A 12500-nucleotide genomic window follows, 5' to 3' on the forward strand; every position below is an offset into this window, starting at 1 on the left:
GACCATGAAGACAAACCACCCGAGTCCTCACAGCTTTATCACAGTCCAAGTAAGCACAATATCCACATATCATCTAATACAATGTTTGTAGCAGATCCAGGGACCACAGTTATGACTAGAGGTGGAGATATACTTGCTTTTTTTCTCCACATTCACATAACATAAGTGCTCAATGAACCTAGCTGCTATATTGTGGTGAGAACGTGACAATTCAGATCTTGCAATGCAGAACTAAAAAATGCAAAATGAACAACTGAAATTGTGTCAGAATGAAACAATTAGTGATATAATTACTAATCCAACTCAGACACCAGATGACTGGTGGACAAGAAACACTCTCTGCAGCGTCTCCCCTCTGTTTTAAAGGCCTACTGAAAGCCACTACTACCGACCACGCAGTCTGATAGTTTATATATCAATGATGAAATCTTAACATTGCAACACATGCCAATACGGCCGGGTTAACTTATTAAGTGCAATTTTAAATTTCCCGCTAAACTTCCGGTTCAAAACGCCTTTGGAGGATGACGTATGCGTGTGACGTCGAGAGATCCACGGAAGTGTTTGGACCATATTGGACACAATACACAGAGCTCTTGTTTTCTTCGACAAAATTCCACAGTATTCTGGACATCTGTGTTGGTGAATCTTTTGCAGTGGAGGCTGCAAAGAAGAACGTTGTAGGTGGGATCGGTGTATGCGGCTGGCTGTAGCAACACAACAAGGAGGACTTTGACTTGGATAGCAGACGCGCTAGCGGCGAACTCACCTTGACTTCCTCCGTCTCCGGGCCGCCGACCGCATCGTCAAACGCTGGAACGCAGGTGAGCACGGGTGTTGATGAGCTGAGGAGGGCTGGCTGGCGTAGGTGGAGCGCTAATGTTTTTATCATAGCTCTGACGAGGTCCCGTTGTTAAGTTAGCGACGTTAGCAACAGCATTGCTAGGCTTCGACAGGCGTCGAATACACATTAACCGTGTATTTACATGTCCAGTGTTTGGTTCGGTGTCTCCTGATAGTAGTATTGTTGATCTTCTGTCTATCCTTCCAGTCAGGGGTTTATTTCTTTTGTTTCTATCTGCATTTGAGAACGATGCTATCACGTTAGCTCAGTAGCTAAGTGTGTCACCGATGTATTGTCGTGGAGATAAAAGTCACTCTGCATGTCCATTTCGTGTGCTCGACTCTCATTTTCAAGAGGATATAGTATCCGAGGTGGTTTAAAATACAAATCCGTGATCCACAATAGAAAAAGGAGAGAGTGTGGAATCCAATGAGCCAGCTTGTACCTAAGTTACGGTCAGAGCGAAAAAAGATACGCCTCTAGTTCTTCACTCTAACGTGCCTCATCCACGAATCGTTCATCCTCGCTCAAATTAATGGGGTAATCGTCACTTCCTCGCTCCTAATATCTCTCGCTCCATTGTAAACAACGGGGAATTGTGAGCAGCACTACCGCTTGTGACGTCACGCTATTTCCGGTAGGGGCAAGGTTTTTTTTTATCAGCGAGCAAAAGTTGCGAACTTTATCGTCGATTTTCTCTACTAAATCCTTTCAGCAAAAATATGGCAATATCGCGAAATGATCAAGTATGACACATAGAATGGATCTGCTATTCCCGTTTAAATTTAAAAAAAAAATTTCAGTAGGCCTTTAACCATTCTTTGTTGCCTTGCACGGACACCGCCGTTTTGAATCATTTTATGTTTTGTATTGCAATTAGAAAGTATCATCATTTTTTTATCAAACAGATACAGATACCTTCCTGCTCCTCAAAACAGATACTGATAGAGCAGGCACGTGTACCTAATGTTGTGACCAGGTGAATCTATATATTGCTTACGAAGTTTATTTTTGACCATGTCTGGAATAAAAATAATTGTGACGTTCGTCGTAGAGATATAAATTTAAACTGTGTGTATTTTCAAAAGATAATTTCTGATACTTTTAGAGAGTGCTATCTCAAAGGAAACCACACACGCTCACCTCGCCAACACACACAGAAAGTGGGTTATAAATGTAGGACTTACACCAAAGCATATCCAATATGTGTTATATAAACCAAAAGGAAGTGTTTTAAATGTAGATTAAAGTCATCGCTGCCCCATTAAATTCATACAGACATTGACAAAGTGCTCACTGCAGACTCTTTTAGAAGTTCAGACTCAACTCCACTAGATGAGAGTGACACAGTATTTACAAAGCCACAACATTTCTGTGTGTTTTTTGTTTGTTTTAACAACGTTTTTCTCTTTATGATGGACTATGTTAGGAGCCCTGAAATAACTTTTACCAAAATGTATTTCCACTGGTGAGAACAGTGCATGTGTGTAAAATTGTGTATTTGATTTCATTTTTATTGTTTTAACTGGGTAAAAACTCAATTGGGAATAACATGTTTTTTTTTAAAGAACGACCTGAGCAAGAGGTGCAGCAAAATAGGTTTCATAAATGCATCAAACAACAAAATCAATCAATCAATCAATGTTTATTTATATAGCCCTAAATCACAAGTGTCTCAAAGGGCTGCACAAGCCTCAACGACATCCGCGGTACAGAGACCACATAAGGGCAAGGAAAAACTCACAACCCCAATGTAAAACCGTAGCAACAATAGCACTATTATTGTTGTCCCGATACCAATATTTTGGTACCGGTACCAAAATTATTTCAGTACTTTTCTAAATAAAGGGGACCACAAAAAATTGCATTATTGGCTTTATTTTAACAAAAAAATCTTACGGTACATTAAACATATGTTTCTTATCGCAATTTTGTCCTAGCAAACAAAGGCTCCTAATTTAGCTGCTGACGTATGCAGTAACATATTGTCATTTATCATTTTATTATTTTGTCAAAATTATTAAGGAGAAGTGGTAGAGCATTTATTATTACCGGTACTTTTCAGAGGCGGTATAGTACCGAAAATGATTCATTAGTATCGCGGTACTATACTAATACCGATATACCGTACAACCCTAAGCACTATAGTCAAAAGTACAAATTACTTACAACATAAACTTTTTTTTTCACGCAGTAGGTAAACATTTTTTTGATAAAATTATAAAAACAATTTTAAAACAAGTAAAAACAAGTACAGCGCCCAATATAAACAGCTTCTTGATCTTTTAAAATGGCTTGAAATTCCCCCAAAGTGATGTGTTCAGGTAACCTCAGATCCTTTTGTATTTCATTCCATGACCATGGAGCAGCAAATCTGAAGTTGTTTTTTTTTCCAATACGTGTGTTGGCTTTAGGAACCAACACACCAAGGATGTCCTATGACCGCAAACTGTGGCGACTGAAGTCTCTACACATAAAAGAACATAAATGTGTTTAGAACATTATTACTCTGATTTCAATTGTACTTGTTAGAAATACTCTTTGTGTGTCCTTCATGTGCTTTTGTCCCAGCACATGGCCTCCAGATGTCCTCTTAGGTAACCCTTAAAGGGCACCAATTATGCAAAACCAACTTTTCACAAGTTTGTACCTGTTTTTGTGTACTTGGGATTTGCGTAAGTCTTGAAACACGGTCTTAAACACCGGAAATGTGAAATCCAAACATGGAGGCATGGCAGAGATATTTATAAAACGATCTTGCCTCCTTCCAAACTTGTTGGTGGTGTTATATTTTTTGCGTTAAAATAAGTAATCTTGACACGTGTCATGCAGCACGTTCCAATTTTAAAAGTCTGTTTGTCCACTCATATATGTTGTCAGTGCAGTAATGTTAAAATATCATATTGTTCACGTGAAGCCGATATCGTGTATCATGTGGTGAGCTGAGCGTATCGTTAAAAGCGCACCAACCTCATGATATAACACTTCCACATGATGTGGAACAAGAGTACAACATTTTAAATATACACTTTAGTTTCAAAAGTTACAATTATAGGATATGTCTCTTTGTTTCCTGGTTTAATTTTTGTTTATGCTTTCTTGTGAGTCGTTATTTTCTTTCTTTTAATGTGTTAAACATTGTATTTGTTTGTCCTATAAATTGTTTCTTTCGAAAATTACGCTTACATTTTTTTTGTCCTGTTTTTTTTTTGTCCTCCGAAGTACGAGCAGCTGTCTTGTTTGTATGTTAGGTTTTACTGCTGTGTTTAGTTTGTCTTTTTTCATCACTGTACGGTGTGGTTATGACAGCTTGACTGTCAACTTGGTGACTGATGACACCATCAGAACACATGCTGGTGCAGGACAATGTCTCATGTGACTGAGCAAAGCTGGACCTTTCTAAAGCATATGTTTGTCTTCTTGTGTCCTCCAGACGTCTGTGAAGAACATCTTCTCCCTGAGCAGCAGGAGGGGACCTTCAAGAGGGAGCAGGAGGAGCCACAACCCCACCATATTAAAGAGGGACAGGCGGAGCCACAGCACTCCCATATTAAGGTGGAAATAGACAAACACAGCATCAGTCAGTTTCCAGTGATTGGTGTGATTGTTAAGAGTGAAGTGGGTGAGGTCAAAGGTGAAAGTGAGGAGAAGAGAGAGGTGGAGCCTCTCAGCAGCAGCTCAACTCAACACATGACAACAGAAGCTGATGGAGACCACTGTGGAGGATCACAAGCAGGCAAGCTCTTAGCTCCACTATCAGATAGTGACGACACAACGTCACACTCTCCTGACACTGATGATGAAGACTCTAAAGCTGAGAAGACATGTCACACTGACAACACACACTTTACATGCCCTTACTGTGACAAAACTTTTAATCACCGTTTTAGTTTGAAAAGACACACACGACGACACACTGGAGAAAAACTTTTTTCCTGTTCCATCTGTGCTAAAGGTTTTATACAGAATACTGATTTGGAAAAACACATGAGAATACACACTGGAGAAAAACCATTCATGTGTTCTATTTGTAGTAAAAGATTCTCCCAGAAAGCAAATTTGATAATACACAAAAGAATACACACTGGAGAAAAACCTTTTATATGCTCAGTCTGTGGTAAATGTTTCATACAAAATAAAGATTTGAAAGTACACATGAGAATACACACAGGTGAGAAAGTGTTGAGTTGCAGTGTGTGTGATGAAAGATTCTCTTATAAGTACCAGTGTAAGAAACACAAGTGTGCTGGTGAGAACAGCAGCAGCAAATGAAGTCAAAAATGTGATAACTTTGACTCTCTAACAACATCATGTGTGACATCGTTGTTGTGTGTGTAACAATCTTGTTACAACGCTTATATAATTTTTGGAATATAGCTTTTATTTCAGGAAAGCGCATGCATTAATATACAACATTGTGTACATTTATTTTAAAATATGTATTTTCTCTCACTGAAAATGTGTACAATATCAGCTTTTCTGACTGCCCTAATATTAACTTGTTTTAAATTCATTTTATAATATAGAGTACAAAACTTATGTTACATAAAATAAACAGTGGATGTGTATACAGAATAGATAGGCATGAATACGTTTTATACTTATCCATAACAGTGTTTTTATATGAGTTTGTGAAGTAATGAAGTTTTAAACATTTTAATTTATTATTGTAAATGATTCCATAGATGAACACCTTCATATAATATACATATTTGTTCATACCTTTGCTTTTGAGTACACATAAATCTCCCATATTATTATTTACTTTATACATCATTTGAGCTGTTGTTTTATACAAGATCATTTACTTTTAATATGTGTGACTTTATGAATAATTTGTTGGGTCTTGATAATCCAATCTGTTGATTATTTTTATTACTTTATTTTGTAATGTGAATATTGTTTTGTAATTGTTTTATATTTATGTTCCCAGACCTTTTATCCAATAAGCAATGTATGCTTTAACTAAAGTTGGGTACAATAAATGTAATTATTATTTATGTATTTTGTTATATTTATTATTTATTAACCCTGTGAACGATAAGAATGGCAACAGCATTACAACTGAATGTCAACAAGCTGCACGATGGGTGTAACACATTTGTGACGTTCTTAACAGACCAGAGCCAGAAGGCCGAGCTAAAATGAAAACACCAGATGCTGCCCTGGACATTTCCTTACTGGGTGGGTCAGAGGTAGAGACAGTGATCAAAGCCCTGAAAAATGGGAAGGCCAGTGGAAATGTCAGCATCCATGCAGAAATGCTAAACCTTTTCTACTCCACCTGGACCTTAGAGACAATCCCTGAAGACTGGACTATGGCTGTCATTGTAAAGCTTCCCCAAAAAAAGAAATCCTCAACATCTGTGACAGCGGTCAAAGCATCACTTTACTATCCGTACCATCCAAAGTGTTGTGTCAAATCCTCCTGAAGAAAATTGACTTACCTTTCAACACCAAGCTGAGATAATAACGAGCTAGCTTCAAGGCGGGAAGAGTGGGAATAGACCAGATTTTTGCCCCGAGCAATATGATCAAGCAAAGCTTAAAATAAAACTGTTCAGTTTACTCAACTTGATCAAACTCAAGAAAGCCTTTGACAGTCTGGATTGGGACACTCTATGGAAGATCGGGAGGTCCTATGGGTTCCCCTTAAAGTGGAAACCTTGATAGAGTTGTTCTACCAAGACCTCAAATGCAGTGTCATCGTAGACGAAAACCCATTCGAGTCAGAGCCGTGTATGGAGAAAGTATGGACAACTCGGTTTCGGAGTTGGTCCCAAACGTGACCAATAATTTCAAGAGATTGTCTGGCCATATTCTCTCTGATTGTTCAAAAGCCCTTCACGTGACTCCAGGGCACTATGTTTGTGACCAACTTTGAATCAGAGTTGTCCATACTGTCCCTATTCACGGCTCTGACTCGAGTGGTTTTCTGTGATGTCTGGTGTGAGATGGGGTTGCATCATCTCACCCATGCTTTTCCTTCTCTCCATTGACTATAATTATGGACAACACAACAGCAGACAAACCAAAAGGCATCCAATGGACTATATTGTCTCAGATCAAGACTTTCTGATGATATAGCTGTTTTGAAATCCAACCAAAAACGAATGCAGAAGACAAGGACGTTAATTAGCTTTGCTAAGACAGGCTCGAACATCAACACGGCCAAGACACAGACCATGTTAATTAACAACAAATGCGCCTCCCATCAACGTTGATTCCAAACCACTTGAAACAGTAAAGGACTTTACCTACCTTGGTAGCATTGTGCGCTCAGGAAAAAAAAGTGCTTTTGCTGAAAGCTACTTCGCCCAATCTGAAAGTCTATGCAATACAGTTTGCGAACAAGTTTTTAATTTACAACAGCAATATGAAGTCGGTCCCAATGTATGGCTTGGACTGTTAATGGTTTATCGAGAGCGAAACTAAGATCTAGGCCTTGTTCCACATTCTGTGCCTGAGAAGGATCTGCTGTATATTTTGGCCCGACATCATCTCAAATAAGGAGTTCTACAAAAAGTCCAGTTGCAGCATTTTAGTAAACAAGATCAGATACTGACGCAGAGGATGGCTCAGGCACGAGCTCCGCACGGACCGGCAGCCGATACTCAAGAATGCCGACTGGAAGGCGGAAACCGGGTAGGCTGGCGAACACCTGGAAGAAAACCATTGCCTAACAACTTAAAGAACCAGGTCTCTGTTTAGACTGAGCTTTCAACCGGAAGTCGAAGTGCAGTTCTGTCCTCTAGTCGTCTATATAGAGGGCCTCAGATTTTTGGCTAAAGTATCCCACAATGCATTGCCAGAAGCCATATTGAAAGGCTAGCGTCATCGTTCACAATAGCGCTACACGTAATATTTCCGAATTATTCGTCGTTATAAGGAGCAAACAGCCGTAATTGGATGCAATGATCCGTACAAGATGGACAAGTCTGAGTGGAGTAAAGACCATGACATTTACCATGATGTCTCATACCTGGACTTTGTAAACTATTTAATTTTTCAACCCAGTCCATTTTACATCTTGAAGGACTTTCAAAATGATAAAAGTTCAGAAAGCTATGACCGCTTTGAGGCATTTGTGTTTATCTGTATAAACCCAGTGCATATTGTGCCGTCAAGACTAGAGTCGTGGATTCTCGTCACACTGAACAAAATTCCAAACAAACCGTTTGGAAGAAGTACGATGGAAGGCAAGATTGTTTTATAAATATCTCTGCAATGCCTCCATGGTTTGATTTCAAATGTTCAGGACTTGCACAGATCCCAAATACGCATAAGCAGGTACCATCCGGTTAGAAAAAGTGGTTTTGTATAATAGGGCCCCTTTAACAAGATTGTGTCATGAACACAGCAATGATGTTACACATGCCATGGTGCTAACAAGTCCCAAGTTATTCACGTTTTGAAAGTTTATTTAAAATGTTTCATTTATTGCTGCTGCTGTTCTCACCAGCACACTTGTGTTTCTTACACTGGCACTTATAAGAGAATCTTTCATCACACACACTGCAACTCAACCCTTTCTCGCCTGTGTGTGTTCTCATGTGTACTACAAGATTTTGTTGTCCACAAAAATGTTTGTTACAGCTTGAAAAGGAATGTGTTTTTTTTTTTTTTTTACCAGAGTGTGTTCTCATGTGCACTTTCAAAATACTATTTTTATAACAAATTTTACCACAGACTGAACAGACAAAACGTTTCTCTCTAGTGTGTATTTTTCGGTGGTAAACAAGTGCTGATTGGTCACAGAAATGTCTGTTGCAGATTGAACAGATGGAATGTTTTTCTTGTGTGTGTTATACAATTTACCTTCTGACAGAAGCTGTTACTGCAAAATGAGCACATTAATTATTTTTCTCCAGTGTGTATTCTCATGTGTGTTTTCAGATGACAATGGTATTTAAACGTTTTGTCACAGTGAGAACATCCTGGAGATCCATTCCTGCAGCTTTGCTCAGTCACATGAGACATGACCCATACAGCGATAATAAGTTCAGGAAAGTTTCCTTCTTTTCTACCGCATGATTGACGTGTCCTCTGTGACCCTCAGTTGATACCGCAGCGGTGGAGAGCAATAGCGTTCCCACTGATGTTGAATCACAGGAACGAATAAAGAGAAGAAATGAACAAAGAAAAAAAGAGACTGGTTGCTCTCTCCATAAAACCAAATTATTTCCATCAACTTTAAGCCCTTTGTAACTTTACAAATGTGATAAAAAACATTGAAGAATTTTGGTCCCCAGGATTGATCGCAAGATATATTTAGAGCTGCAAACTTGTGTTCGCCTAACTACACGTATTTCTTCCTTCTTATTGTTTAAATAACTTTTTACCAAGTAGTAAAAAACATTTGTATTTTAATGGTAGGTGAAGAATTCCCAAAACTGGTGATCAAGTCAATTTCAAAGGGTTCATGTTATGATTATTTTTTTCTACATTAAAACACTTCCTTATGGTCTACATAACATGCAATGGTGGTTCTTTGGTCCGTATGTTGCATTGTTGATGTTTTACAGACCATCTTCGAGCCGCTTTCTGACTCTTTTTGTGGGCGCTCTTATATACGTGCCTCCACTTCGACAGCATCTTCTCCCCGTCATCTTTGCTGTAGTTTTAGTGCTTCCATAGAGAGTCTACTGACAGATGCAAGTTAGAAATGTACGCTACTTTGTATTAGAACAGTGGAAGATGAATGTGCATGTACGAGCCAGTCCGACCCACAACACAAGGATCGAGAAAAATATTTAGTGCAGGATTTGGTGCGTTTGGTTTTGCTGAGCAGTCGGCATTTTCCTCTTGGTGCCCGGGCATAGCTTGCAATCGGATCCATCACTCAAAGTCATCGGTGTGAAACATAAAGAAAATGATTGGTGTATTTCGGGGGAATTCATTCGCAAAATGTAATGTACCAACACACAAAAAAGTTAGATATAAAAAGAAAAAACACCATAGATTAATCAGTTTAGGAAATGATTGTGCAGCCCTCTGTGTTTCATTCCGTGCCCACTGGCGATTAAAACAACATTCTTATCCATGTAAGTATGTTCTGATTTTAAATATAATGTACATATCATCGTTCATGTAATATATCACTATATTGATGTTAAATATAAAGTACACATGATTGTACATGTAAACTATCACTATATAGATGTTAAATATAAAGTAAACATGATTGTACATGTAATATAACACTTTATTGATTTTAAATATAATGTACACGTCATTGTACATGTAAAATATCACTATATCAATCAATCAATCAATCAATCAGCTTTATTGTCCATTCTTACATGTACAAGACACATAAGAACTGAAATTACATTTTCGGCACAATCCCGCTAAGAGCAGACATACGTTACAGGGAGACAAGACGGGACCGCCAACGGATCAGCCTCACTTAGGCGCTCCTTAAAAAGGTGGGAAAAAGGTGACATTGGGGGAGGGGGGAAGTAAAAAAAAATATCAGTCTGAGGCTGGACCCTCAGGAATGGTCCAGACTGAGTCCGAGGAAAAAAACCTCACATAGCATGGCACACATAAACAAGGTACATTTAATCACAACAACTCGCAACAGAGTCATCCAACAGGACCTTGGAGGCCAGCAGCTGCTGTTGAGCGCTGCTCAGCCCCCACAACCCCGGAGGAATAAAGCAGTGGTGAAGGCGTTGATTTGGGGAGGGGTATGTGCGTGCATGTATGCCCAATTAACTTGGGTGAGATGTTGGATTGTCTTTATGGGCCGAGGCCGGCCCCAAGAGTTCAAGAGTTCAAGAGTCCGACCCAGGTGCTTTTGAAAAAAAGGGAAAGGTCAAAAGCGTCCATCTTTGAGGAGTCCTCGGGGGAGTGTTTTCAAACAGCCTGTTCCTCAAGGCCATTCGAGGGAGTCAAATCGTAGATTAAGATGTTGTTTTTTCTTCGAGCAGTCAAAACAATGACATTCCTGCTCTATATGCTGGCTCTGACAATTCCAATTTATTCTTTCTGTAACATCATCAAGATGGAATCTACCTTGCGATTCAAATCAGCAATCGCTCCAGTCTGTGATCCCACAGCACGACCCAATCCTTCCATTGCGTTGAACAGCCTGTTGGCCCCTTGAGTGGCTGCCATCGTCTTCCGAATTTGACGATACACCAGAGCAATGCCCAGCCCAATCAGCAAATGCCCTGCGATCACAGCTCCAAATAGGTAGATGTCTTCCACGTCCTCGATGGAAAGGACTGAGAGGCACATGATTCTCCAAGTATTCCAGGAATCTCTCACGTACCCCGCAGCAATGGTTCCATCAGGGCAGCCAGGCTCCCCCGAGCCTCTTTTCCTTGTCGAAAAGACTGTGTCAATTGCGTCGAGAGTCCAGTTGATCAAATTCATTTTGATGTTTAGATTTGAGGACAGCTCAAGAAAAGAGGCTTCAAAATAGTTCAGACAAGACAAAAAACAAAGAGAGCAAAGCAGGGAAGGAGGGAGCGGAGAAAGATGCGACCGCCCTCACCAGAGGCAAGACAGAAAAGTATATATAATAATATATAATATATATATATATCAATGTTAAATATAAAGTACACATCATTGTACATGTAATATGTCACTATATTGATGTTAAATATAATGTACACGTCATTGTACATGTATAATATCACTATATCAATGTTAAATATAAAGTACACATTATTGTACATGTATTATATCAACAATATTGATGTTAAATATAAATATAATATATCAAAATAAATATACATCCCTTTATTGATTTTAAATAAAATGTACATATGAGTGTACATGTAATACGTCATACCAAAGACTATAAAAATGGGACCCATTACCTCCCTGCTTGGCACTCAGCATCAAGGGTTGGAATTGGGGGTTAAATCACCAAAAATGAATCCCGGGGGCGGCCACCGCTGCTGCTCACTGCTCCCCTCACCTCCCAGGGGGTGAACAAGGGGATGGGTCGAATGCAGCCTATCTCAGCTGCATTCGGGCGATAGGCGGGGTTCACCCTGGAAAAGTTGCCACCTCATCACAGGGCCAACACAGATTAAAAGTAAATGACATAGTATAAAACACAACTGCTCAAATGATGTATACAGTAAATAATAATATGTTTCCGGAAGATGTTTCAGATGACCAGTAAATATGAACTAAGAGGGATCTATGTGTACTCAAAAGCAAAGGTATGAACACATGTAAAACCAATATGTGTATAATATAAAATATTTCATCTATCATACACAATTAAACTTGAAAATATCTAACACTTGATTATTTCAAAAACAGATATAAAAACACTGTTATGATTAAGTACAAAATGTTCATTGTATGTCACATATATTTTGTACTGTTTACTCTCACCTATTCAGTCAACTTGTTTTTTTTTCCAATTTTTAATAAAAATACACAATGTTGCATATTAATGCATGTACTTGATATTGTGTAACACAGACAATGTCACACATGTTATATGTGCTGTTAAAAAGTCAAAGTTATCAAAGTCTTGGCTTCATTTGCTGCTGCTGTTCTCACCAGCACATTTGTGTTTCTTACACTGGTACTTGTAAGAGAATCTTTCATCACACACACTGCAACTCAACACTTTCTCACCTGTGTGTTTTCTCATGTGTACTACAAGGTTTTTTTTTTCATA

General features: G+C 38.9%; 3 protein-coding genes across 7 annotated transcripts in view; 1 reads left to right on the forward strand and 2 right to left on the reverse strand.

The window, feature by feature from the left end:
* The window catches only part of LOC133635751 (uncharacterized), a 283249-nt gene that overhangs the window by 66206 nt on the left and 204543 nt on the right, over nt 1–12500 (reverse strand). The window lies entirely within an intron of this gene.
* Nucleotides 1–12500, forward strand: part of LOC133635785 (zinc finger protein 239-like) — a 15236-nt gene that overhangs the window by 1644 nt on the left and 1092 nt on the right. Inside the window, exons 2-4 of one of the 3 annotated variants that reach the window (XR_009822123.1) lie at nt 1–49; nt 658–824; nt 4278–4399. The exon at nt 1–49 is cut by the window's left edge and continues 191 nt beyond it. Coding sequence is in view for 1 of the 3 variants with exons in the window: in XM_062029068.1 (XP_061885052.1) it covers nt 1–49; nt 4278–5116 (888 nt within the window). In the remaining 2 variants the exon portion in view is untranslated. Of the gene's footprint in view, nt 50–657; nt 825–4277; nt 8236–12500 lie in introns of those variants that run through there. The other 2 variants (XR_009822122.1, XM_062029068.1) reach the window with 2 other exon arrangements.
* The window catches only part of LOC133635758 (gastrula zinc finger protein XlCGF57.1-like), a 46059-nt gene continuing 45707 nt past the window's right edge, over nt 12149–12500 (reverse strand). For 2 of the 3 annotated variants that reach the window (XM_062029029.1, XM_062029028.1), the window contains one exon: nt 12149–12500. This exon is cut by the window's right edge and continues 1247 nt beyond it. In XM_062029029.1, the coding sequence (XP_061885013.1) occupies nt 12357–12500 (144 nt within the window). In that variant the 3' untranslated portion in view covers nt 12149–12356. The other variant, XM_062029027.1, reaches the window with a different exon arrangement.

The sequence above is a fragment of the Entelurus aequoreus genome, linkage group LG20 (assembly GCF_033978785.1).
Source record: "Entelurus aequoreus isolate RoL-2023_Sb linkage group LG20, RoL_Eaeq_v1.1, whole genome shotgun sequence".
Lineage (NCBI taxonomy): Eukaryota > Metazoa > Chordata > Actinopteri > Syngnathiformes > Syngnathidae > Entelurus > Entelurus aequoreus.